Source organism: Leptosomus discolor, chromosome 5 (genome assembly GCF_034619465.1).
Source record: "Leptosomus discolor isolate bLepDis1 chromosome 5, bLepDis1.hap2, whole genome shotgun sequence".
In the NCBI taxonomy this organism is placed as follows: Eukaryota; Metazoa; Chordata; class Aves; order Leptosomiformes; family Leptosomidae; genus Leptosomus; species Leptosomus discolor.
In genome coordinates, this window is record NC_141395.1 from 41,403,221 (window position 1) to 41,431,078 (window position 27,858).

General features: G+C 40.8%; 1 protein-coding gene across 6 annotated transcripts in view; it reads right to left on the reverse strand.

The window, feature by feature from the left end:
- AGAP1 (ArfGAP with GTPase domain, ankyrin repeat and PH domain 1) overlaps window positions 1-27,858 on the reverse strand; it is a 384,764-nt gene that overhangs the window by 76,434 nt on the left and 280,472 nt on the right. For all 6 annotated transcript variants that reach the window (XM_086466250.1, XM_086466249.1, XM_086466247.1 and 3 more), the window contains one exon: window positions 15,129-15,290. In XM_086466250.1, coding sequence (XP_086322376.1) covers window positions 15,129-15,290 — 162 coding nt within the window. The remainder of the gene's footprint in view (window positions 1-15,128; window positions 15,291-27,858) is intronic.

Sequence of the window (27,858 nt, forward strand, 5' to 3'; positions counted from 1 at the left end):
AAAGTAATTATGTGTGCGACAATGATGATATTAAGCCTGATGTAATAGGACTGCTTCCAATTTTAAGGTTAAGTAAATCATGAACTGTAGTTTTATGTATAAATATGTTGGTTAAAGCATTCAGGCTGTCTGGAAATGGGCTAGAACACTCTGGTGTTTTGTTTACCACTACAAAGTATTACTTTGGCTGAAAAGCACTAGTATTTACGACAATCACAAACCAGTCACCATTTCCAAATGTAAAAACTAAAATGTCTTTTTTTTTTTTCCCCTCTTGAAATACTAGCTTGCATGACAATTGCACACCGTGCATGCAGCCACTAAAGTCCCAAAACGAGGAGCCTGGGAAAGGAGAAATAAAAGGGAGCTGAAACAGTCTTTGAGGGAGCTGCCAATTCCTTGTCAAATGAAGCAGAGTCAGAAACACTCCAGTCTAGCCTTGTAATCCATCACCACAAACTGCAGCACTTCCTCCCCAGATTAAAAAGACAGATTCAAAGCACTGGGGAAGGAGGTGCAAAGGAAGTTAAAGTCAAGTCAATGCCGCATCAGCTGGAAAACCCCAATGAAGACTACATGTGTGTGGCAGCAGAAGCTGACAAGTGTCAAACAACCTCTTCTCGGATGTACCCCGGAAACTGGAGTCTACCAGGTGAGACTCATACTCTATCAATCATTATTAAAAAAAAAACCCCACACAGATATTTCCCACATTTCAGTATCCCATGCAAACGGGAAATTTGCTATGATATGTGTGAGCCTCACAGGAGTTGTTGATGTCACTACATACATCATGCGGTTAAATATGAAATGTTTGCAAGACATCTGCTACCAAAGAATCTGTTCACAGAATGAATCACAGAATGGTCTAGGTTGGAAGGGAACTTAAACACCATCCAGTTCCAACTCCCTGCCATGGGCAGGGACACCTTCCACTAGACCAGGTTGCTCCAAGCCCCATCCAGCCTGGGCTTGAACACTGCCAGGGAGGGGGCAGCCACAGCTTCTCTGGGCAACCTTTGCCAGTGTCTCACTACCCTCACAGTGAAGAATCTCTTTCTAATATCTAACCTAAATCTCCCCTCTTTCAGTTTGAAACCATTACCCCTCATCCTATCACTACACTCCCTGGTCAAAAGTCCCTCCCCACCTTTCCTGCAGGCCCCCTTTAAGCACTGGAAAGCCATTCTAAGGTCTCCGAGGAGCCTTCTCTTCTCCAGGCTGAACAACCTAAACTCTCTCAGCCTGTCCTCACAGGGGAGGTGCTCCAGACCCTTGATCATCTCCACAGCCTCCTCTGGACTTGCTCAAGGAGGTCCATGTCTGTCTTGTGCTGGGGGCCCCAGAGCTGGACGCAGCACTGCAGGTGGGGTCTCACCAGAGCAGAGTTCCATCACTGTCTCCTCCCAGCTGTTAGATAAATAATCCTTCAGGGAAGCCATATACTCCCATAAGCAGAGTTGGTAGCAGGCTCAAACAACCAAGTCCACCACTCAAAGAAAGTAAACAGAGCCAAAGATGTAGAATTTCTCATGCTTAAGTTTACCTTTCTAAGGCCTTTACCTCCTTGATGGAGACAAACATGGAAAATTAAGAGCTGACCATGGGCCTTCTGGTTTATTACAACTTGGGCGCTAAAGGCTTGGTTCAAAACCTCACCAAGGAAGAAGCATGAAGGCCCTCCAGCCTGACAAACTTGTCTCGGTGTGGGCAGCATAAGGCTGAAGAGCACACAGCAATCCTGGCTGCTGGTACAGGGATCAAGCACACACAGGTCAGCAAATATACAGATTAAGAGAAGCTTCTCTTTCAAAGGAGAAAGGAAAAAAGAGATTCTCACGGCTCTAGTGGGCTGTCTAGAAGTAGTAAAATGTTACTATAGACTAAACCACATAAATCCCCCCAAACTAGGATATGCAATTTCAGACAATAGCTGAACCTGAAATCATGGAAGAAACCCCACAGCTCTGTTTCAAAGAGCAAAACCCACCAAGACTGACTATTTTTTTGGCTCTTAATTCTGGTTTGTCCCCTATATGGGAAGTGAGAACTGATCTTAAAGAATGGAATAAATTTTTAAAAATTAAAGCTGCTTTTTAAGGGGTAGGACTGGACAGCATAGGATTAGTTCTAGGAAAAAACACCCCACAATCCAATTAAAAGGGAAGCAGTAGAAAAGGGGCAGGTCCATAAGGCAGGTTTCAATTTCAAGTTTAACAGGCAACTGAGCTTTCGTTGAGATTTTGCCTGTTTGAGCAACCCTGTAAATTCTGTTGGACCTCGGAAGGAAGCAGTCCCATGAGGGAGACATTTAGTGGCAGAAACACCTTCAGAACAGGCTGAGAGCCTGCAGTGTCTTTTTGCAGAACTGCTTTATTATTTCAGCCAGCAGTAGGCAGGCAGAGCAGAATTATACTGAGAAGCAGAAATAAAAATTTGGGGTGCTACCTGAGTACTTTGACTGCATCTTTTCACTGCCAGTCACAGCATATTCCAAGCAGGGGGAACATAAGCTCTTCATTTGATACATGACTAATACAACTTTGTACTTGGGCCTACTATGAAGTCCTGTTCTCATCTCTCCAAACCACACGTGCAGCCAAAAATTAGCTATTGTAGCATATTCAAATGTGAGAAACAAGATTGGCGGTACTGGAACAAGAAGCATCGCTTATGATTAAGTATTTTCTTATATGGTGCTTCAAGTTCAATACGCATGCCTTTAATGATTTTCTTTTCATTTTAGAAGGAATCTGAATTAAGAAAGATGTGACATTTTTATAGGCAAGAAATTAACAGCAGCCTAATCAGCTTCTGAGACAAGAGAATCTAAACTAAGGTGACCCTCTGCTGCTTTTAAACCACACAGATTTATCCTCATTACAGGATGAAAACAGCACTCGCTCTGCTCAGTAACGTCATCTCCATACCACTTGCAGATAAACCGAATGCTCGCTGGAACATGTGCCAAAAAAGACATGTTCTCGCAGCCTGAAGGTTAAACTGGATTAATTTTGAAAACCTGAAAATTGATATGCTGTAATTTAACATGTGCTCAACATGTGTGCTCAGCAGCAACTGAAAATGAAATATCTTAAATATTATCAAACGTTACATCATTAAATATAAATTAGACGGAAAGAGGGGAAAGCTAAAAATTGACTAGGAGTTCAGCTACTCTAAATGGCTAATACATCCATTTTTCACCTGAAGCCCTCTCCAATACAGTTTTGCCATTAAGCAAAAACCTAAAGAAAGGTAATCAATTCCAACTAAAAAGCACTTCTCCCAGAATGACTGCACTTCAAACCCCTGGCTGGCTGCCAGCCCCCCCAGACAACAGCTATCAATGTTTCTGACTATCACAGGAGCACGAAGGGCCATGCATAATTGACTAGAAGATGGGCTAAAACTGTGCCCAATCAGTGTGTGATCAAAAACGCGTGGAATATTCAGCGCCACTTGATTACATGGAGGCACGTCCTTTTGCTCTCCTCATGAAATCTCTTCAAGGTCCAGAGTACTGTAATAAGATCATTACTGTCAAGCGGTACGAATCGCAGGCAATGAGTCTTGGGATAGGAAGTCATACTTCACAAGCTCCTCTGGTCTTTTTTTTTTTTCCCTCTCCCTCTTTTTTTTTTTGTATTTTACTGCGTGTTGAGGCAGCAAGGCGACGAGGTGACAGATAATGATCACATCACTGTGTGGCAACTAGAAAGGCACTTTTAAGAAAGAGCACAGAGAAATCAGCTTAAGAGAAACTCAAACATTTTTTTTTTTTGGCTTTTTTTCCCCCTCAAAAATTAAATAGAATTAAACTGTGCAGTATTCTCCTTTCATGAATTGTGATTCAATGTCATTGAATTTAATCATTTGCTAGATTTTCATATTATACCAAAGCCTATTACCTCACAGACAAATGGCCAATTTTCTCCATCTCACTCTCACAAAAGGAACCTTTATTAATTTTTTTTTTTTTGGGGGGGGGAGAAGTGGTGGAAAATGTCAATGATGAGGCCTGTTCAAGTTTTCTTTTTACCTACTCCTTTCACTGGAGTTGCACACTACATGTGATTCATAACATCTTATTACAAGTAACCTATTTGTAAAGAGAAAGGTGGAGGGATTGAAAACAGGAGATTAAAGCATAGGGTATAGAACAAACATGCAGCAAGCTCAGCACTGAAATCTCATGCACAGCACGTGTATCTGCAGTGCAGACCTCAGATGGAAAGATACCAGGTATCTTTGGTACATCAGCTAATTTAAGGCAACTATTTGATTAAAACTTGACAAAACAACACAAGTTTGAAATGACTGACCAGTCAGGAGTTGGAAATAAAGAGAGGTCTACATTACTCTTATGGGCTTGTCTTGTAAATGCCTGACATCAATACCCCAGAGCATCCAAACTGGAATGGCTCTAGAGTTGCATTTTTCAGATTGAGATGGCTGCTATGATCAGACAAGAGCCTACAGCTTAAGGGGGAGGGAAAGTCAGCCTAGTTAAGAACACCCACCTACATTTATGGAAGATTAAATCCCATACCATGGTGCTCTCCACCTGTCATCTCACTATCAAGAACCCCACCCTCTCATACAGTTGGTCACCCTTTAAACAACTCCTCCTCAGGGCTAGATGAGGATGTCCAGCTCCACACTTCAGACTCTCAGGGGCTCTATCACCACACAAGAATAGAGGTGCATAGCACTTGCCAGTGCACGTGTTGCTGATATTGCAACTTGGAGCCCAAGAAAGGTTGAAACATCATGCCCAGTTGACCCCAACCTATCTTTTGAAAATCATCACATGAAAAGACTAACACCCATTTACATAGAGAGAGGGGGGAAAAACAAACAAACAAACAAATGCTTAAAACCATCAGTCTTAGGATTAATACCCAACTTTGGAAGAATTAAAGTCACAAAGGGAAACTGAGAGAAGAATCACCATCTCTTCAAGGGAAACAACTTTAAATTGCTCAGTTTTTTGCACTTTGCCCACTTCTTAAAGAAATCCCTGGGAGAAATATGTGCATATTCAACAACTTATTTAGTAAAACTGTTCATATACACTGTCACCTTCCTCCATTTTGTTTTGGACCTGGTTTTTAAAAGGTGTCACAGGCATTTTGACAAAGAACTGAAATGAAAAGGGCAAAAATATGTCTTGATCTATAGGTTGTTATTAAATCCTAAAGTTTAAGAAAGGTGCAAGCAAATCCCACCAGCATTAAAAGGAAGTGGAGGAAGCATTTGGCTGCAACTGGCACAATCTAAAGTCTACCTGTGCGCAGTAAAATCAGCAAATTTCCCAAACCTGTAATGCCTACAAGGTACAAAGGAGTGTGTCAGACTCATGATGCTGGGCAAATCCTGTGTGTATGGACCTTGTATTGGAATCAGCTGGAAACGTCATCTTCACTCTCACTTCCCTGTAGGTAGACGGCATTAGGTGTACACCTAAATTCACAAACGTTATCAAATGAGACTTTCTACACCTCTCTTGCTAGATGTCATGCCTGGAATACCTCTATTTGGACCACAGAGGGGAGATGATGGGCAAAGCTGTGCATCTGGGAAAGATCATCACTTGTTCAATCTGTATTTAAAAGCTGAGGTTTCACTGCCCACTGAGGTTCTTCAGACCTGGAGCAAGAAGGTTGATTACACAAATATCTTCCAACACTATGCTCAGATTGGTTCTTAGCCCTATGAACGTGTTGCGTAGCAGCATATATTCTGCAGGGCTTACCCATCATTAACTAAAATGTAGGGTTCTGCAACAAAAAAAAATTACTAACTTGTTATTTATACTTTCTGTTCTGTGTGTACCTATGATTACGAGTTCTTTTTAGCATAATGCCAAGAGTATGTTTTATAACCCTAGGGCAGATTAGACCTATTCACACATTCCCCCTTGAACTCCAGGTTTGAGCTATAAATGACCAACCTGCACAACCAAGCCATCGTCATTCATCTCACATTCCATATTATGAATAAAAAACCATGCCTGTAATCAACTGGCATCCTATCAACCCTCCCCTCAAAGCTGCCCTGTGCCTCCTAAGGCAAACATCAATTTAACAAGGCACACCGTAGAGAAGCAGAGCATACACACAGCCCCAACAGGTTGGGGGATAAGGTCCACCTAGCCTGCTAAGCTTTCATCAGCAACTAGTGGGAGATGCCTACAAAAAGCAGAAGAGCAACAGATACAGCAACACGCACCTTGCTATACCTTCCAGAACAGTCTGTGGTTGGGGGACTTCCTGGGAGAGGCTGTTATCTTTATTTTAAGAGACCACTATGGATTTTTCTTCATATTTGTCTAACCTAGTGCTTCTGTTTTAGTTGCGTAAGGTTTTCTGAAGAGAATTACTTAGGACTGCCACTCTTCAAAGGCAGCATCTTCCCAATGTAGCTCTGTAGCTCAGTTCCAATAAACTGCTGAGTCCAACTACAGAGAAAGCTGAGGACAAGGCATCCTCCAAAAACTAAGCCTCCCTTCTGCACCAAAATAGCCCTTCTATTTAAATTGTGACATCTCAACTCACGAGTTCAGTCACATGGTGAACAGGAGAACAAAGTTATCTTAACAAAATGATCTTATCTTTGCATTTTCATTTACTACAGCTATACAACCATCTCAATTTATTTTTAAGGCATTTTAATTTAGGTATATAGACTCATAATGAAATTACACGGTCTTAGGCTCCGGAAAAACTGAACACGAACTTCTAAAGCAGATAGACACTCTTACTTAAGTAACAGAAGGGAACTACTCTAGCAGGATTAATATTTTACAAGTACTTCTTGCTATTTTGTAAACATCATCTTGTGGATATCAGGAACCTTTTTCATAATCAAGGTCTCTGTGTCAGGCTGACAGTATAGTTCTAAGGACACTAATTACCTGAAGCTAGTAAAATGCTAAGGTGTCACTTGTTTTCATTCAATTATAAAGCTACTTAAAACTTCTTCCTTTTCCAAAAAATCAGGCCAAAATCACAGCACAGCACTTGTACTAGGGATACACAGTGTACCCATCTGCAGTCACAACGCAGAGCATTTCTCGTATGAAGAGTAGCACTACTTTTCAGTGATACGTAGGAAAAAAAAAGGGGTTCTATTTCTCTAGCTATCCAGATACGCTGTGTACAACCACCACAAATTCAGCCTGGGACTCATCCTTTCCAGAATCCCCTTTCCTGCTGACCACCACTGCGACACTTTTCCTTTCAACCAGGTAGGCGGAACCTGCAGCCTCTTCTGACCCTGAGCTAACAGTGGTTTTAAAGAGAAGAAGGAATCTTTCAACTTGTTTAGCCTGCAATGAAGTAGGTTAAAACAATAGATGAGCTTCACCTCCCTTGTCTTTCACTCCTCAACATCAACATAAATGTCTTTCAGCAGCAAACCTTTCATGTCAGATAGGCTGTGACGACTGAGGCTGAAGGTTTCCCAACAAGTGACCTTTATGCCTTGGTTGAAAGTCAGCCTCTGAAGATTTGCTCTAGATTTTATTAATTTCTGCCCTCCTGCTTCTCGGGTGTACAGCAATCGGCCAGTACCGTATCTCCTATGAAGCACTGAATGAAGTTACTGATGATCAGTGAAATTACAACCAGAGAGTATTTTGACACTGAATAGGTGATAATCTCCCAGCACTTGCAGTACACTTAAATCAAAACAAGCATTTGGCATTACAGACAACAAATATGGTCACATACTGTTGATTTTTTTTTTTTAAGTTCTCATGCAGATGGAAGAAAATACAGCTAGATATTTTAATAATTTTTGTTTAATTATTAATGCCAACTAAGACATGTGTGGGTTTTTTGGTTTTTTTTTTAGTAAGTTTTTACTTACAAAGCAGCTAGAGCAGAGAATAGCTGGATCATGCAAGGCCTACAACTCTTCTGTGATAATCCACAAAATAAGGATGTGTATACTTATCAAACCACACTCCTAAAATTTTACTAAAAGCAAGCTTGTTAAACTCCAGATTTTCTAACAATTAGCAAAACAGAACTTGTTTTTTTTTGTGTGCAGTATGAAATTCAGCAAAACACTATTTCCTGAAATTTCTGAAATGTTTCATGTACAGAAGAACGACACAAATGACATTATAACGAACAAATTGTGTACGAAGAGAATTCAGCTGTAACCCTAAATGAATTACAAACCTATTTAAAAAACCCCAACCTTCCTAGCTATCTGCTTATACTGCAAACCTTTCCAGTTCCAAATAAATGCTTCTTTTCTTCATTCAACACTGCAGTCAAAATGCCACTTTTGTATCCATCTCACTTTAAATACTGCTAAAACTAAAGAACATTTATTTTCTATAACTTCAGGCACTGAAGAGACCAGAAATAGAATCAAAACCTGCTCTCACTAAACTATCCACCACAAGACGCACAGAAATACTGCACAACAGGATGTATGTACACTCCTCTTTTGTATGACATGGGTCTGCATTTGGGTTTTTTAATTTTTCTTTTTTCTTTTTTTCTTTTTTTTTTTTTTTTTGGGAAAAAGTTTAAGATATCTCTTATCACTTTAAGGACTGTATAACTGCGAAAAAAGTTTGGCATGGAAATCATTAAGCAACCGGTTTCCCCTACTGATTTATGCCCAGACTTCATGTTATTGCTTTACCACACGTGGGGAACCCCCTGCCCCAAGCTAGCATGCTCAGCCCCCTCACGCATCGCGGCAGCAGCAGCGTCCCAGCACAGGCTACGCACAGAGGCAGGGTGCTGGGATGGGCTTTGCAGTTGGCATGGGGCCAGATGGATGAACAGCTTCTAAATGAGTTAGCTTAAATTAACTCTGATATGTCTACACACAGGCCACAGGAATATGATGAAAACTCTTCCCTAATTCCAGCATTAATGCATTATTTCATTTTCACATGTTCACCTATTTCACAGTATCAAAAATCTGCCTTCTCACGGAAATAAAATCGCTCTTCCAAGAACGCCTCCATATCTAGTCCTGCTTCACAGTAGGCTGTAAATATAGCGTTGATTTATAGGGACTAGTTAAAAATAACTAGGATGACAAGATTACCAGGAATAACTTCCGCGGAGTTCATACATGGTCAAAATATGTTTGTCGGTACAACTGCAGCAGTATACTTAATTAGCCTATAGCGGACTGGAAGGAGCTTTTACTTGAAGAAGTTTTGGTACCAGCTTAGTGCATTACTTCAAGCACCACAATCCATACAGGGACCTTGACATCTAATAGATTTGATTCCAAAGGTTACAAACTCTTTAATAGGTGAGTAGTTTTGCCCTTGCTGCAGCTGCAGGTCAAGGTATTAGATTTCATGTCTTCCTTGCAGAGAAAAGGGAGTGATGATGCTGTAACTTTTTGCGCTGGAAAGGTTTCTCTGAACATGCTGTCCTCTGACAATGTCAGGTTTCTTCCAGACCATAAAAAAGCCAAAACCAACCCCAACCAAAAACTCAAAAAAAAGAGCACCAAGCAAAAATACATTCTGGTGCTTAATGCATAGAATCACAGAATGGTTTGGGTTGGAAGGGACCTCAAAGATCATCTAGTTCCAATCCCCTGCCATGGGCATGAACACCTTTCACTGGACCAGGTTGCTCCAAGCCCCATACCACCTGCCCTCAATGTACTATAAATAAGTATTTGTATTAAGAACATCAAGTCCATCTGTCAAACACAGAATCTACTCTCCCACAAACACTACAGCTCATTGTTTGCATCTGTTTGATTGAACAGGCCTCAGAGGTGTTTCCACTAAATTTCCAAAATTCCAAATAAGTTGGTTTTTTTTTTTTTTTTAATACATGGTTACAGAAATTTTTTATTTTTTTTTTTTAGTTCAGTCTGGCCTTACAGTCACTTACTATAACTACGCACCTAAGGAAACATACGTTAAATTTGTCTGGAGAAGACTACGCACAGAGCTGTGTACAGAGTCAAATATGTTTAAATCTTTTCAGCATGTGATGCCAGCAGGTAAATCACAGGGATGCTTGACGGATTAGACTAAGTAAAACTCAGGGCGAGAAGCTGCAGGTAAAACGAACACCATTTTTTTCATGCATCATATACTGCACATTCAGTTAGCAGCTGTATTGCTTCCAATTTACACAAAATACCAAAATTTCAGGTATTATACAGATTCCAGACACTGATGCTAAGAACTGCATTCCCCTAATTCGCTTTGTCATTCTGGTTTTGGGATGGCTGAAAGCGGCCAAGAAGTCTTGGGAATAAACTGGCACCTCCCTGGCTTTTTGTACCTTGTCCCACCCTCCCAGACTCAAGTCCCCAAGCAGCTGAGAAACCAGACAAAAGCAGTGAAATTTTTGTTTATTGCTAAAAGTACAAATGAGAAGCGTGACTCAATTACCCTGTTTTTCCATCCACAGAAAACAAACAAACATATTTTAATTTCAAACTTAACTATAGCTCATCTTCAAGGCTCCCCAACATTCGGAACACAAGAATGATTTCAGTGTTATAAACCACGCATGTGAAGAACAACCATTTGAAATACCTTTACCAGTTCACCCCCGGAAAAACAAAAAAAAATATATAATTTTGCAGTAGACTGGGGTTCATTCTCAGCTACAAGCCAGAAAGCCTACACCTAGAGTTGGGGGCTAGACTGCACAGATGAAAAAAGAACAGGGAAAAGCAATTACTTTACAAGAGGCAGAGAACAAATGTCTTTGTATTAAGAAGACAGTTCTAAAAAGAAACTTGAAAGGCCCTTCCTTGTCCTTCAAAAGTTCTTTAGAAACGAGCAATGAAGAACAATGTGGAACACGGATTTACAGAGAAAACACAGAGTTTGAAAAGTCTACCGAGTTGCTGATCACATTTACTATTCTACCATCAATTCCTGTTTCTCAGGTCACACCTGCATGAATGGGAAGACAGAGCTATGCTTGTTTGGCCTACACTGCCAAGAGAGAAGACAAATGAACGGTGCTCTGCCTGCAGCTGCCTTGCATCACCCTGACCAAGTGAGTGGATTCACCTGACTACCTGGAGGCAGTCGGTCCGGCCCTACAGCAGACAGCAACAGTGGCCCTGCTGGCCAGAACTCTTAAGTCAATGAAACACTTGCAGAGCAGGGATGATCCAGATTTGATGCTGAAAGATGGCCATACCTTGGGCTTTCTAGAGCTCCTAAAAATCTCAGAGATGGATTGAGGGCAGGCAGGTTCAAGCCTGTCTAACAAGAGTAAGGAAAATAAAGACTGAGAAAGATCTTTCTGTGAAAAGTATTTCCAAGAAAACTTTTTAATTTTTCTACTTGTTTTCAAGCTGAAAAACCTTCCTATTATCACTAGCCGTTCCACTAACTGCAGCAGCACAAGGGTACCAAAACAGACTAGGCTCTGAGCAGCTCTTCCTCTTTGAAACACAGCACCGTATAATCCTGCTCTGAGCAAGTTTAGACAGCATGGTGGGAAAAACACTGCTGGTTGCTGGCACCTTGTCTAATGTAAGCATTCATGCTGTTACCCTCAAAAACACAGAGAAGTTTTTTCAGTGATAAGTTCTGTACAGAGAACTAAAAAACTTCTCTCTGGGTTTCACTGCACTGGAAAAATTTCACAAGAATTTCGTTTTCCAAAATAGGGATAGAATTTTAATTTTCATTCAACTGCAGCACAGTTGCTTTAGTATTTTTGTTGCTGCAACCATTGTCTCAGAAAACCCATAGAAAGATAAACCAAGTAAGATGAAAGAATCAAACCTAGAAAGAGAGGGCTGTGCATGTGCAGATAGTGTGGAGAAAGAAGAATCAGCATGACCTTTATGGAAGGGCATAAGAGAGATGAGCATCAGTCCTTGGAATTAGTGAATCACCCTGGGCTCACTAGTGTCCATCATCGTGATATCTGAATACTTGGGCAGAGGTCAATGATCAAAGCAGGCACGTTCAAGGAGAAAAAAAAGACCGCAAAGTGCAGTAAAAATGCTAGAGTTTGCTGAAGACCAGATTTAAACGTCATTGAACACCTAAGCTTTGCTACAGACAAAAATGAAGGAACCAGGCATTTCTGTTTGAAAGCTTACACTTGAAATGTGCCTGGACCTAAAGGAAGGCAACACAAAATCCAGAATTACCCAAATAATTTAACTCTGATCCATTGTAACTGTCTGAGAAGAGCTACTGCAGGAGGATCCTCCTCCTCCTTTTCACAGTGAGCTCAGGATTTCCAGAAGGAAGGAAGATCTGCTTCTCCTATGATTATCACTACAGTCTTCTGTATCCCATTTGCAATAAGTCACCTGCTGTATCTCAAGCACTTGATCAAAGTTGCCACGGCAAAGCATGCATTGCTCAGAACATCCTCCTTTTAACATGGATTTGTGGTCTTCAAAACTGCAGTAATCCTGAGGGTTTAAATCTTATGCTTATGGCAAGCGAGGAGGTAGAAAAATCAAAAAGGAAATCTTTTTGGTCATTGGACAGATTTGTAGCCAAGCACTGGAAAGGCTAAGGAAAGGCTGAATTACTGGAGGGAAAACTGCTTTGACTTGCAAGACAGGTGTGAAAATGCTACATTCAACTACTTGGAGAAAAACTCGTAACAGCTTGAAGCATCTCAGATGAACAACCCACCAGCAGGAGGACTGGCTTGTGACATCAGTTGTCCCAGTCCTGGAGTTATTCCTATCATTCACCACCACAGCAAGCTCAGAAGGATGGATCACTACCTTTCTGGTTCAACCACAAAGCATACCAAATGTAACTTCTGGCCTACGCCCACACAAGTACCAGAAAATACAGACAAAGAATGCAAGTGTCCACTTGCCACGATTAGGTAAAAATCAACCCACAGCCTTTGTTAGTCTTGCTAGGAAGTATTTCATGGGAATCTACAATCATTATCACTTTTTCTGAGATGCCCTTCTAAAAGGACCGGGAACTCAAGCACATTTCATTGCTTTCTCCTTCAGATGCTGCTGACAGACGAGGCTGACTGTCCTAACCGTCAGGCATCTCCTTCCAGCCTTGCTAAGGATTCAAGGCCCAGTAAGATTAGTTACCTGCTGAAGGATGCCCAGAGTCCCTCTCACATGTGGCAAGAACCCTGTGTAGAAAGTTGTGATTCTGTTCTTATGGCCAATCGCTGTTTTTCACTGGGCTGTGCTTTAAAAGAGATGTTATAAAGAATTTAAAACCACTGTGGCCCACCCAAGACACATCTGTAAGCTAGAAAAGTGTGCCCATCTCAGAAGACGTCTAAGAGGAGACAGGTCAAAGAAAGCTGATGGGATAATGTAGAGATACAATGACTACAAAAGCAAGCGTTGGCACCCACTACTACTTTTAAAGATCCTTGTGTATTATTTAGTTGCTGCTTGCCTGCCAGTTGTTGCTCTTCTGGAAGTGTATTTATCCCATTTATGAGAGGGGAATTCTGTGGAGCTATCACAAAAGGATTTCAGACTAGCATGTTATGATGCTGGAAGACAAGGAGAAGAGCAAGAGAAAACAGAGAAGGATGAAGGAGCATGTACTCCTCACTCCAATCAGAACAGGGATTCGGGGACAAGATGCACAACTGCAGATCCCCCATTGCTCACTGAGGTCAGAAGTCCGTGCCCGCAGATCAGGACCACACAGGCTCCAGCTCCCACGACTTGTGAAAATAATCTCCCCAGGAGAAAGAAAACATACACCTATTAACTACTTAAAACGAGATTTTCAAAGGCTCTTGCTATCCATTGATTCATATTGACTTCAACAAAATACTCTTGGACCAATGATGAGTGCTCTAAAAAAATCCCCTCTATAACTTGCCATGAAAGTAAGTGGTGTAAAAGGGATTGTAAAAAAAAAAACAACAAAGGTAACAAATTAAAAATGAAAGGTTAAAATAAAATTTGGCTTCAGGGTACAAATTGTGGGGAAACTAACAGTAAAGATAGTTAAACAACTGGAAAGAGAACGCAACAGGAGCTATTATGGAAAAAAAGCTGATGACTTCTTTTTAAAAGGGATTTGTATAGATAGCTGGGGAAATAAATTCCATATGTGATAGAAGTGCAATTGAGAAATTAAATAAATGGAAAATAAGGATGACTAAGTAGTAGCTAACATGCCCTTCCCAGTTGTATACTATTATCACATCTATTTTTAATGTCTCTTCAGCTGTCTGCAATTGTCATCCTTTTTTCAGAACTTGTTCCAACACTCTTTGATACTGAAGTAGCTGTTTTTTACTCTCCGATGCTTACAACCACATCTTTTTCTTACTCAACACTCCCCTTTTCTGACAATGTTATTCCATTGTCTCTGGTTTTCATCTCTCCTTATATGTTGACTCCCCAGTTTCTGAGCTTTCCAACTACCCTTGTTCATCTTTTTTCTGGAGCTCTTTTGGTTGAATGCTGGCATGTTTCTTTTCTTCTTTTCTAAAGATACAAGCATGTTTTATATCATATCTGGCGACTGTACACATTGTTACCCCTTCAGAAGGGCACTGAACAGCTATAGCAGTGTTCGCATTGGAAATAGTAAGCTAAACTAAGGGAAAAAAGAAGTTCTTTTTGGCTTACACTTTCTGGTTCTTAAAAAAGAACCCAAACATTTAAACTCTTCCCTTTTCTTTTTTATCCTCAAATAATACAATCTTTCCATGAGCAGCTGAATATTCAAACAATAACAGGCATTAGAAGCATTTGTGATTCTAGAGCTCAGGATGTGTCTAAGCATAAGTGCTAACATGAGACTTAATAATACTGAAAAAATACACAAGTTCTAACACGATGTATGGGCTCCTGAGTGAACCTGACTTTTTCTTTCTGTTTAACATTAACAAGTATTCCCATTCCTTACCTTTGGAGCTAATGGGGCTCCATATTAACTTGGAGACACTTTAATTTACTAAAAAAATTGTTTCCAAATGTTTCAGACAGTCGAATTCACCATTATGGTGCCTCAGATTATTCAGCTTCATCGTTACAAGATCAGTCTTTAATTTCTCTATTTCAGTACAATTCTCTCTACCTTCTGTATGCAAAGCCAATGGTGTAGTTGAGCTGTACTTAGCAGAGCTCTTTGGAACAACATTTTCAAAATTTAGACTTCCACCATAGAGTAAGCTTACCTTCAGCTGTGCCCGAGATACCATCAGCTTTGAAATTGCTCGTGCTTTTCTTCCTGCGGTGTTTCTTTCTGTTGGCATGAGGTGAAGGTGGTGGATCAAGTTTGGGACTTGTCGTACTGGATATACTTGGGCTTGAACACACTGAATCTCCTAACCCGGTATCTGCAGTTTAGGGGGAAAAAACAACACAAAAAAACAAAGGAAAAATAAAAATACTGTGTAATTTAAATTAATGATTGCTATAATCCAAGATACAATCCCTTGCTGTCTGTTAGCAGCTAACTTCTTGAGCTAATTAACTTCAAAGGCTACAGAAGAGTCTCCTAGCAACATCCATTACTTTTTCAAAAAGGTACAAAAAAGCAACTTGGCTGAAGCTCTGGTTCAAGTCCTATTAAATCAACAAGACTCTGCATCTATTTTAGAAGCAGGCCAGCTGGAAATGACAAAAAACAATGGGAAATCACTTTATTATTTTCAATTGCTCTTTCTTACGAAGATCTTACTGATCCTCAAATTAACTTGAGTAACATTAGGACATTTTAATACATAATGGAACAGAGATATCTCAATGTCCTCTGAACGCTATTTGCTTTCATTAATATTGAAAACAACACACATAGAAAAGGTGGTAATGACAATAAAGGTGGGAAAACAAGGTGGGTAACTCATGTATGCCTGGTACAATTAATATTGTATGATAAATGTGCTCCCAATGAAAGAAAATAATCCCATGTTCAGTGTGTTTGGTTTCCCACTGTATTAGCTATGGTAGCATAACATACAACAATTTTAAGACCTAATGACAAAGTAATTTTCTCCCCTCCTCCACCAATTAGCTTGCTCAATCAAATCAAAATTAAAGGCTGATGACGCCCCCCTGTCATAAGCAGAGACCCACAGTCTCTTCCCTGGTCCATGTAATGGCTGGTAATAATGAATGCCTTCTCTTTGAGTAGTTCTCTTTTTCAGTCAAGGAACACGTAACAGCAATATGTGAGAAAACTTTAGGAAATTAAGACATACTTGAAATTTCATTCTCCATCTAGGTCCTCTCACATAGCAACTATTCAAGTAACCTTAATCCAGTATATTTCCCCAAGGCTGGTAATATGATTTTAGTTTAATTGCAACCAATCTTTTGGCTATGATTAGTGCTAAATGCATTTCTATTTTGTTGGTTTGGTTTTGTCTTTAATTATAAAATTTAACATAACACCTTACAATTTAAGTAAAGTGCTTGCTAGCGTGTAAAGCAAAGCCGTTTTCAGAACCTTGGTTAGATACCACAATGCACTTAAGTGCAATCCTGGTATTGCACTTAAGACAAATTAGCATGTCAGAAAAATATCAAGCCAAAGACTTTAAAATGTACCTTTGAGTTTTTTAGTAGTTAAATCCTCATACAACTGCCTATTCGACAAAGAAACGCTTATTTTGTTTTTTCCAAATAAAGTTTACTTACTAATTACCTGCTAAGCATAGTTGTACTGCAAGTTGTTAGTGGGGGATAAATTACGTAGCTAACTGCCTGGCAAAAGAGATCAAATCAAGCATAAGCTTTATATTAAGGATTTCTGTTCTCTTCCCTACGTCCATTCTTTTGAAACCAATCAAGTACTTAACCACAAAACGGAATCATGGGATTTACTGTGTATCCACATAGGAGATTTTAAGCATTTGACCCAGAAATGCTCAAAGCAGCTATCCTGCAAACATTTGCTGTCTCTCCAGTTGAAAAGGAAGGCAAACCTTCATGAGAATCCATGCCAGTGCTCAGCATGCTCATGGCAAAGGGGTCACGATACCTTTGGCTCCTTGACACTGAAAGAAGCGAAGATGCCAAAGAGGATGGCAGCAGTACAAAGCCATGGCCAAGGATGCAGGTTTGTTACTGTCAGTCCTACACATTTACCTCTACTTTGAGACTTAAGAAGGTTTCCTACCTTGGGTACTCAAAAAGATGAAAAAAAAAACCAAATACCACACAAAACCCCCTCCTTTCCAGTAATGACATGAAAATTACCACGTTGAGACAGGCCAGACACAGAGCCAGGCGCTGCAAGGAAGGGGTCTGGCTGTGGTGGCCAGTTCTGCCACAGGACACCAAAAGTGCATCTTGTTTATTTTCATTTCCTTGGTAAAATCCAGAAAATTCATAAATATCATTGAAAAATCCCAGAGACCACACCAGTCAGGAAGGCTTGCTTGCATCTAACACAATTTCTTAAAAGACTCCACTTTTCCCCTCAGAAAATGAGGCAAGGGGCACATGGACAGGCTTCATTCTCAGCTTTCACTTTAAAAAGAATTACCCCATTTTACTCAAGGGGAGGGGAAAAAAAAATCCAGTAAAAACCAGCTCTACTGCCCTCTCCCATGCCTTTCACAAAGCTTGTTTCCAAATATTTGCAATGCTGAGACATGTACTGAAGTGCATTGGTCCCCAAGGCAAGAATACAAGGGCTGTGTTCATTGCCACGTGTGACTCCAGTGTAAACCATGAAGCCCCAAACCCGTAAAATGCGAAGAAACCACACCCTGATACAAAACCGTAGAATTTATTTTTCAGCAGGATCCTGGTTAAAAAATACTAAGACAGATCTGTATGCTCACCGTGGCTTAGTCTAATTTCTAGGCTATAATTTGCACCAACAAAACCTGCTCGTGAGCTTTGAAAAATGAGGACACTTAGACACGTACAGTCCGACAACTTGCATCTGGGTGCTGAAGAATTAACCTCCTATGGTAAATCCTCGTGATCTGCAGCCCTTTCCAGGTAATAACCCACCGTCCTTGGGTCAAACAGCTCCGCAGCGAAGAGCCAGATGCTTTCCCTCCCCCTCAACCAGAAAAGAAACGCGAGTCACTCATAAATGGGTGCCGAGCTGATATTGTTGGTGTATTAATGCCCCATATTCCTGGTTTTGGAGACCACCCTTTGAAGATGGAAGTTATTTAACATTCTCCCAGTTTAAAATATGAGCAATCAAAAGGCGCCAGGCTTGCACGCTGTGCTTTCCCATTTCCCACTACTTCTCTTGCCTGACAAGGTATTCTTCAAATTGAAAAGAGGGCTCCTGAAAGCCTGGCTTCGGAAAACTGTAAATGAGTTCAGGCTTCAGCCCACTGAATGCAATTTCATACTCCTGACTGAATACAAATAATGCATTTTATTTTGTATCAATTACCACGCCTGAGAACAGACGACCACTGACGGCACTATTAAACAAAAAAAAAAAAAGGGGGGGGGGGGGAGGGCAAGGAAAAAGGCACGCCAAATTAGAAAAGCAAGCGCCTCATTACTCCACATTTAAACCAGCTTTGACAGAGGCACTGGAACTCATAAGATGCGTTTCGCTGGGTTGGGATGGGCTGTTTTGCAGCCATCCCGCACATTCAATGTCAGCCATTAGTTCTTCCCAATCGGGCATCAATGTTCAACGCACACCCGAAAAAAGTATATAATACTAGTAATAATAATAACAATCTGCAGCCTCTCCGAGCTTCAATACTTGAAGTATGAGTCAAAGAAGCAGTTTCACTTTTCACTCGGGAAGCTGACAAGCATGACTAGAGGGGGAATAAAATAACATTCAGTTCGCATAAATATCAAGCAGGCTGCTTGAGACTGATGGGCCAGGAATGTATTCTTAGCCATCATTCTGGCAGACAGGCCCAAGGACACTCATAACTTATTTTACAATCATTTAGTTTCAGCTCAAGTGGAAAACGTGACAACTTATCTCTGCTGACAAGATGCCATATCGAACCTTACAATTAACTCTCCCACGATTATCTGCCCAGCCCATCATTAGCTTTGCAGTTTTTGATGGACTGTACAGGGAGCTTTCCTTGATGATGGTCATCATTTGCAGGGTGTATATCTATTATACAACATTAAGGACAGAACTCTCCCCTTGTCATGTAGCCAGGGTTGTCCTGACCAGCACATCCTCGGTTCTGCAACTGCAGGGCTATGTTTCTAAGTGATGGGCAGCAACACGCTGATGAAAAATGCCTTCTCCTCCAAAACGGAGCATCACCGTGCTCCAGCCTATGCCTACTGCTGCATGCAACCTGCAGAAGAGAGCTAGAGATGCCCATGCCCTCTTCCAGCAAACTGCCAGCCTTCCTCCCTGCCCTCTCTCCCTAGTGCAATTACTAACTCTTCTCAGCTGTGAGAGCTGACACAAGCCACATCCTTGCAGTTTATCTCTGCAAGCTCACAACACAATAAGGAGGATGCCATGAATTTCACATGCATGTTCAGTGACTTTCCGTACTGATGAGAAAACGCATTTCTCATGGAAAGGTGCGTTTTTAGCTTCGCAGGGTTATGAAATAATGCCAAGCTTATAGCAAGGGATAGGAGAGCTTCTATACAAACCAGTATGACAAAGTACAGGCGCTCATTCCAGAAAAAGTACTAAAATCGTGAATTCAGAGTATATTGAGGGTAAGTTTACATCTCTGCAAGCTATTTGAGGCCATTTAAAAAGTATTTTTAAAGCAGCTCACTCTATGCCCAGGAGCAACAAGTGACTCTTGGTAACCACAGCCCTTTAGTTATTAAGAGAGAGGATATTAAAAAACTGACCACTCTGTTGTTAGCATGGTGATTTTTCCCTATAGGCGCATGACACATGGGGATAAGACAAAGATTCTGCTTGTTCAAGTCCAATTCTCATCTGCTAAAAATGACAAAAGGAAAAAAAAAAGCCAATGCAGCTTTTTTTCCCAGAAAGCAATTCCCATGCCTGCCTCTCCCCCAGATGCATTTTGTAAATACAGTCATAGAATCATTAGGCTAAAGTAGACCTCTAAGATCTTCAAGTCCCAACGTTGACCCAATACCACCATGCCCACTAAACCACGTACCAAAGCGCCACATCCACGTGTTTTTTGAACACCTCCAGGGACGGTGACTCCACCACTTCCCTGGGCAGCCTGTTCCAGTGTTTGACCACTCTTTCAGTAAAGAAATTTTTCCTAATGTCTGACCTAAACCTCCCCCGGCGCAACTTGAGGCCATTTCCTCTTGTCCTACCGCTTGTTACTTGGGAGAAGAGACCAACCCTCACCTCAGTACAACCTCCTTTCAGGTAGTTGTAGAGAGCGATAAGGTCCCCCCTCAGCCTCCTCTTCTCCAGACAAAACAAGCCCAGTTCCCTCAGCCGCTCCTCATAAGACCTGTTCTCCAGGCCCTCCACCAGCTTCATTGCCAAAACGAGAGGTGGAAGTGAAGAAGTATGTTGTCTACAGCTACAACCCAGGACTATGAGATAGAACATTAAATGAAAAAAGAAACCAACCAATCCTTCTCAAAAGAGCCTCAAGGGCTGTGCTGTTGTACTGCGCTTTATTTGCTGTTGTAAACACTTATATTTGGGTAAGAAATCCAGTTCAAACCCAGCCTGTGCTTCCTCGGTGCCCCTAGTATAGTATGACTTGCACCCCAAACTCCCAAGCATCTGCTCAGAGCGCCTCTGAGATTCAGACTGAAGTAGTTTTTCCTTCACTGCTTGCAGTGCCTGCACAGCAGAGCTGCAGCAGATACCAACACAAGAATCAAGTAGGTGAAGAAATGAGGGACAACAAGCAGGTATGAGTGCTCTAGGCCAGGTAAAGGAACTGTGGGTGCAAAAAGCATGAGGTAAAGAGGCAACATGTAAGGTACGGGAATAGCACAGCACAAAGGCTGAGATACAAAAATCCTAGTGGAGCTTCATCTTTGGCCCACAGTTCCTATTCTCTCTCATACACACACAACCCTCTCTCCTGTGTAACCATCTGCAGCGGAAACAAGGATATTCTGACCTCTTCTATCTTTGTGTCTTTTGATTTATTTCATATTTTTGTCAAATCACCTATTTACAAAAACTTGAAACAAACTCAACAGGTGACACTATTCTCCACAGACCAAAGTCGAGCTTGATCTGGTTTACATTTTTCTTGCATCTTCTTGTTAGAATTTTCCAACAGGCTTTCAAAGTGAAATTAGACTTTTTTTGTCAAGCCCAGCTCCCCAACGTGGCCTTATTCTCAAGTGGCTGGAGATTGATTAATTTGGGTTTTTGATTTGTGGAAGTGACAAGAAGTCAGAGGTTACAAAAGCGAGACCGGTGAATGGGATCAATTAAAGAGCAGAAGCGGCAATACAATTAATAGCACCAGGTTCAAGAGGAAAAAGAAAGTGCTGATGACGAAAACAACAGCAACAGCTCTGACTGCAGCAGGAATCTTTGCCACGACCCAAGGAAGGCTGAATCCAAAGAGGGTGTTTCAGAACTTTTACTATGCCATTAGCGTTGAAATGAAATAAGGCAAAGATGTCAGTAGCTGGTGGACTGAATAATAAAAAAATAGCTGGACACTTTTATCTTCTACACATGTGTTTTAAATAGAGGCGAAAAAAGCAATCCTTTTAGTTAAACACGGGAAGCAATAGACTAAAACCATCTGTAGTTGTATTTCAGACCTATTTCCCCGAGCTGAGATTTTTCTGGCTGTGAAATCCAATGCTCTACAGCTTCCCTTTACAGCTATTACCATAAATGTTATATCACGTTCTTTATATTCCTCTTCTGCCTCAAACCAAAGTTAAAGGGATGCTGCAATTGCACAATGACTGCAGAAGGCTGGAGTCAGGCACAGATGTACAGGACTGACATTAAAATCCTGTCAAAACTGCAGCTTGGCTGAACTCTGCCGATGATAATAAACACTTGCTAGTGGGGGAGAAGGAGTGGCAGGAGATTGCAGCCTACAGGTAAAAAAAAAAAAGGCAAATATTTTAAAAGTACACAGAGCTCACACCTTCACTAGGAATTAGGCACGTCTGGTCATCGTTTAGCTGAATTCAGCTTGGACACTCAAGCTATCGAGGGCTTAAATTAACCTGCTGCACCGAACAAAATTAAAAGTAAGCTCTGAGCAGAAATGGGGGATGGAAATGAAAGAGCCTCAGGAGTATTCTCTTTCCATGGCATCTACCATTTTTCCAGCCTTGTGCCTAAAGCCTGTAAATCACAAAGCTATCCTGTCATGTACAGAAAGCCCCACTGGATGCCCAAGTTACTGCCTCCTTCCCTCTAATAGCAATTTCAATTAAATAAGAAAAACAAAGCTTCCTTCTTGACAAAAAAAAGGATCTCCCTACTTTTGGAGGGTCTGGCTTTTGAGACGTGGTAGCATGCCTCAAGCAAAGCAGACCTGATGACATGTTTGGCATGACAGGATCGTTTCCACTCGGCAGCCTAATAAGCCACTGTGTGACAAGTGAGGGACATCGTCCACAGACTTGTGAGAGAAAGTCAGTCTCATGACTAGCTTCAATAATTCTGGAGATAGTAAGATCCTTGTTACAATCTTCCTTACCTAAAGGAAAGACCAAGTTACCTCTAGCTCATTTCCTACTAATATGCAATGTCTGTCATTGTAAAAAAAGCATGAAAGCAAAAATTCAATACAGCGTTTTAAAAAAACCCCACAAAAGTACATTGCTCCCTACCTTTTCCCTCCTAAGGAACAACATATTACAGTGCTAGCAGAACATCATCCTGCTCCCTAGAAATCGAAGTATTGCTAGCAAGGAAAGAAGCAACCGTATCTTGTTAACTCCCTTTCAAAGCCATCTTATGAAGTAAACTCCTTGTATCACAGAAAAGTGGAAATATCTGTTCCTAAGGGACCCTCTTGCGTTGCCAATACGGTGACAAGCAAAGTAAAGAGTAACCATATTTTAAAGGACCTGCAAGCCTTAGAAGATGAGCCAGGAACGGGATGCTATCTCTCCTCTGCACGTCTTGCCTAAAGCAGGTTTAGGTCAGGGGCAGAGATATTATAAACTACTCCCTGAGTTAACACAGTTGGCTAATTTATCTTATTGCCCATTACACAGATGCATCTTCACGTTTGCCTCCTTTGCACTGTATGCTGAACATGCTCTGCAGAAAGATCAAGCAAGACAAGTTGTTTGAATACATAAGGACAACAAACTGGGAAGAGATGCAAGTTTCAGATGTTGCAGGATGCCACCACGTCCCAAGGCAAACTAACTTCATGGCTCCTGCTGAACAGTTCTACAGTCTAGATGTATAAGGGATGTCTCTAATTCTTCTGGCATAACGTTTTCACTGGGAAGCATCAACTCTGTTGAGAAGATGTGATTCTTACATGTCACCCTGAATTGCCTCAAACTGGGTGTATGATGTTATGGGCATTGCTTTTCTCGGCCATCAATGTCGTACAAAATGGAGAGGTAAGGAATATTACAGAAGGCAGCTAGTTATGGGGATTAGTTTCAGGTAGCTAATTCTTAGCCACCCCATGATGGAGAAAGAAGATGGATGGTCCTTTTGAAGACAAACTGTACGGCTGTGGAATGGTTTCAGGGTAGCATCTCTTGGTTCGATTCCAGGTCACGTGTTGATTAGTCTGTCTGCCACTTTTGAAGCCAGATAGATAATTGGACACCTCAAGAATAGTTACCAACTGTGGCATGCTGGACCTAGTGAACCCATCAAGATCACCCTGAGTAATGGTGATTTTCAGAAAAATAAACACTTGGAGTACCACTAAAAGAACATATCTTGGATGAGCAAGCTACATCATCATCAAGTACATAAAACATTGCGTGACAAATACTATTTTATATCCTTGGTCAAAATGATGTGCATAATAACTCGACCTCAATTACACAGAGAGGGTCAGAGCTCCACCCTGATCTAACGACCAGCATTGTCTTCTAATTGCAAAAACCCCCTCATTTGACAGTATTTTGCTTTGAAATAGAGCGCTGAGGTCTCAAGGCACTTGGAAAATAATGAACCTATGCCTTAATGAATCTTCCTACTAAAATATTTACCTTGTATTTCAAGATAGGCAAAATAAGACAGAAAGGAAGAACTGTCTCTCTTCAAAGAAATGCCAGAAAGAGTGCCATGTCTCTTGTCTCTACTCTTGTACTTTAACCTTCAGCCTGTATAACTTGTGGATAACTTCAAGCATCAAACCCACTCACTGGTAGCTCAGAAGAGGTTAGGAACCTCTCCACTGTCAGTCCACAAGACTTCAGTGATAAGCCCTAATATCAGTGTTTTGGAAAAAAATCAAGAGACTTTCACTATTAACATTTTCCAATGAAAGCTGAGTAACTGCTGTATAGCAGATAGGCAGCTAATTGCATCACAATAGGTAGGAAAAGTCTAAGGCTTTCCTGGTAATATATGCCACAAGCACCAGTGTCAGAACAGAAAAGACACAATGGAAGCAACACCAAGGTTGCTCTTCATTGAAGGCAAAATCAAACGTTTTCCTAGTGCAGAAACCTATAGCTGAAAGGTAAAGCTTTTAACATAAAGCTATGTCTTTGCTGCTTTTTAGAGGTGTTGGATCACATAATTGTCATTGGCAAACTTTTTTTTTTAAATTTTATTTTAAATTTAATCAAGCACTCTTTCTAGCTCTTATCAGCTCTTCCGAGATTTTAGATAACCCAAGTCAGGGCCCTTTTTTTGCTCTCATCACAAAACCCATGCATCTGAAAAGCCACTCGCCTAGAGCGACCTGTAAACTGGATATTCCTCATCAACCTGGACCGTGGGTGGCACACATGATTGCTGAATTAAGGGATGAGATCAACTGTAACAAATAAAGGGCTCAGAGACTTGAAAGGAGATGTTCTTCCACTTGCAGGAAGGCCAGGTCTCTGCGCTTCAGCTGCCCCCCAACAATCAGCAGGTTGTGAAGGACTTGCGTATCGGATTTAACACAGAGGCTTCTTTCACTCCTTGAACTGCATATGCTGTGAAGAAGCTTTGAAGTGTCAGATTCCATAGGTAACGTATACACAACATCCCTATACCCTATGTCCTGTGATCTGCACTGGAAAGAAACTGAGCCTGCAAACAGACATGCTTGATGAGACAACTGCTCTCATGTTAATTGGAACGAAAACTTCATTAAGCCAGAGAAGAAATAAAAGCATCATGTGTGTGTTTCTTGCACACACTTTGTCCAGATCCTGGCAAAACAAAGCAGTGTAGATCTGGGCATACATTAAACAAGAAATCTTGTTATCACAAGTGTCTATTTGAACTTCCAAAGTATGGACATAAAAGGAAATCTGAAATCAGGAATTATCCCAATGGTAGCTATATGTTAATTTTGTACTTTCTCAACTTTTGTTTAAAACTTTACTAAACTTTATCCAAATTTAGATTATTAAAATTTAGATAAAAATATGAAGAAAAATAAAAGTGTACTGATCTGGGAAGTTTACTCATTTCCCCCCCTTAAGTCTTACTTAGAAGGTCCTTAAATATGGTACACATGTGCTTCGGAAATTTTTAAGCCACATTATTTGAATCAGAAGTTTATAAAGTCTGACACTTTGGTCTTGCAGTATTATGTCTTTCCTGTATGCTTGAGAATGTGTCCCTCAGTTCGTATTATTCTCTGTAAACATGATTTTATTTTCCAAAGTTCATAAACTCCTGTAGGATATTGTGTGAATGCACTTCTTTCCTTGCAATTATAATTTATCAAGATCGAGCACTCCTGAATGCACACGGGCATCCTCACACCAAATGCAGCTCTTCAGCTTTTAATAGCTAGTGCCAGAAGATCCGTCCTGCTGCTGCTGAACGCAGTCAATGCGTTGATGTCTCAGCCACTATTTAAGCAGTCTAACACCACAGGTCACGTTTATTTCTGAGATACCGGGAAAAGTAATCACAGCTAATCCTCTATCTCCAATTACCTGCTGACCAAGAAACATCATCGCAAAACTCATTCCAAACTGCAAACATTTAAGATTAAAGCAATCTTAAACTACAAACATACAAAAAAATAATCTTCAAAATATTAAACTACTTTTTTATACAAATGAGAATACAGGATAGCCTCCCTGATGAAGAATTCACTTTGTACAGGGGTGCAACCACCTTCAATATTAACCCTTCCATTTTGACAGATACTAATATAGAAACAGAGAACGGAATATACTTTACGGACTTTTAAGTGCTGTACCTGTCAAATGTCAAGCATCTGAGCTACAGAGAACTGGCTTGCAGCTGAAGTTAGACTAGGAGACAGCTGTGGAGATAGACAGGGATACACACACACACACACATATATATATATATATATACACATATATTTTAAAACACAGCCTGAAGTTAAAAGTGCCCCCTGTTTCTAGTGCTATCAGTGCTGGGTATCCACTTTCCTTACTTGAGAAGCACTGACTTTTGGCAGTGGTTAAACACCATGAGCGGCGTTCTGCAACACACTAACCCTGTGACCAAAAGGTCAGGAATGGGGAGCGTCTCGAGACAACAGCTTAAAGACCTGATAAAGAGAACATTGGTTATTCTCACTATCCTGTCAGACTAAAGTTTATGCTCCATAACAGAAATAAAGGGCTTTGGCTTGAGTTTGTTTTTTATTCTTTTTTCGTGAGTGAGGCCAAATGGAGGTCTGACAACCCAACCCAGCTATGGGCAGGAAAAGCACTGATTTATTGAACACTGACAGACAATCAAGTCAGGTTAATCAACAGCAGTAACCAGAAAAAAAAAAAAAAAAAAATCTTTTCTTCCCAGTTGTAAGGAACATGCCACACGCTTTCCTATTTCAGTTTAAATTTTAAGTGGCACTAAAACCAAAATACACATTTAAGCATCCATAAGTAAATGTCAGGAAAAACCAAAGTTTTATAGTTCCACTCAAAAAGTTAATTTAGTTACATAAACAATTTAGTGACAGACATTTGGCACTTCAGGCTGTGAACAAGATTAAGATGAGCATGAGGTTGCCAATGTCAAATTATCTGAAGATGAAAACTCATGTTTCTTGCCATTTTGGAACCAAGCATAGGATTTAATTGCTGAAAGTAGTAATTCTTTATATTTTTAATCAGGGGGAGGGGGAAGCAGAAAGAAGAGGACCTTAAACAAGAAAAGCAGGTGGGTTTGTGGAAAACTGCAGATTTGTTAAAATCCATATAATAGAGCTCAGGATTTAAATAGCAGGACTAGGTAAATACAGAAGTACTTAGTTGAAACCCAGTAAAGTTGTGCAGAAATGCTCACGTATCCCAAATTCTCCTTAAACCAACATCATGACATAGCTCAGTTTAAGCCTCAAAAGTTTATTTGGTGCCATCTCCTCCCTCCAACCATGGAACTGAAGAACTGCTTTCCTATCTTCCATTCTTTTAACTCATCATGAAGGAATGCATTCTCTGCCCGAAGCGAAGTCTAGTGGGCCCAAACGGCAGTGGCTCATCTACAGTTTGGCATTCATTGAGCTGCAACCCACAGCGTGGATGGCCTGGCGAAAGGCAGTAAGCAAGCCAGAAGTGTCTGAACCCCTACTGCACAGAGGTAGCAGATTACAGAGGTTTTGCCCCTTGATTACTTTTTTTTCAGCATGACATGCTGGGCAGAATTTCAAGAACACTTCACAGTGCTCTTCATCTGTATGACAGAACAGGTTTTTCCCATCATTTTGGCAACAAACACATACCCAGAGAATGCAAGGTAAGTGTCTACATTTTGTGAGCCTGGTAGGAACCTCCCCAAGAAAGACAATTTTCAAGTTTCCCTTTTAATTGAGATTCTTATGGTCTACAAAACGGAACGCGTAAGCATTGGGTCCTGCTGCTTCTGAACGCCAAGACATTCCTAAAACACCACAGGCAGAAAGTATCATTTAGTTTAAT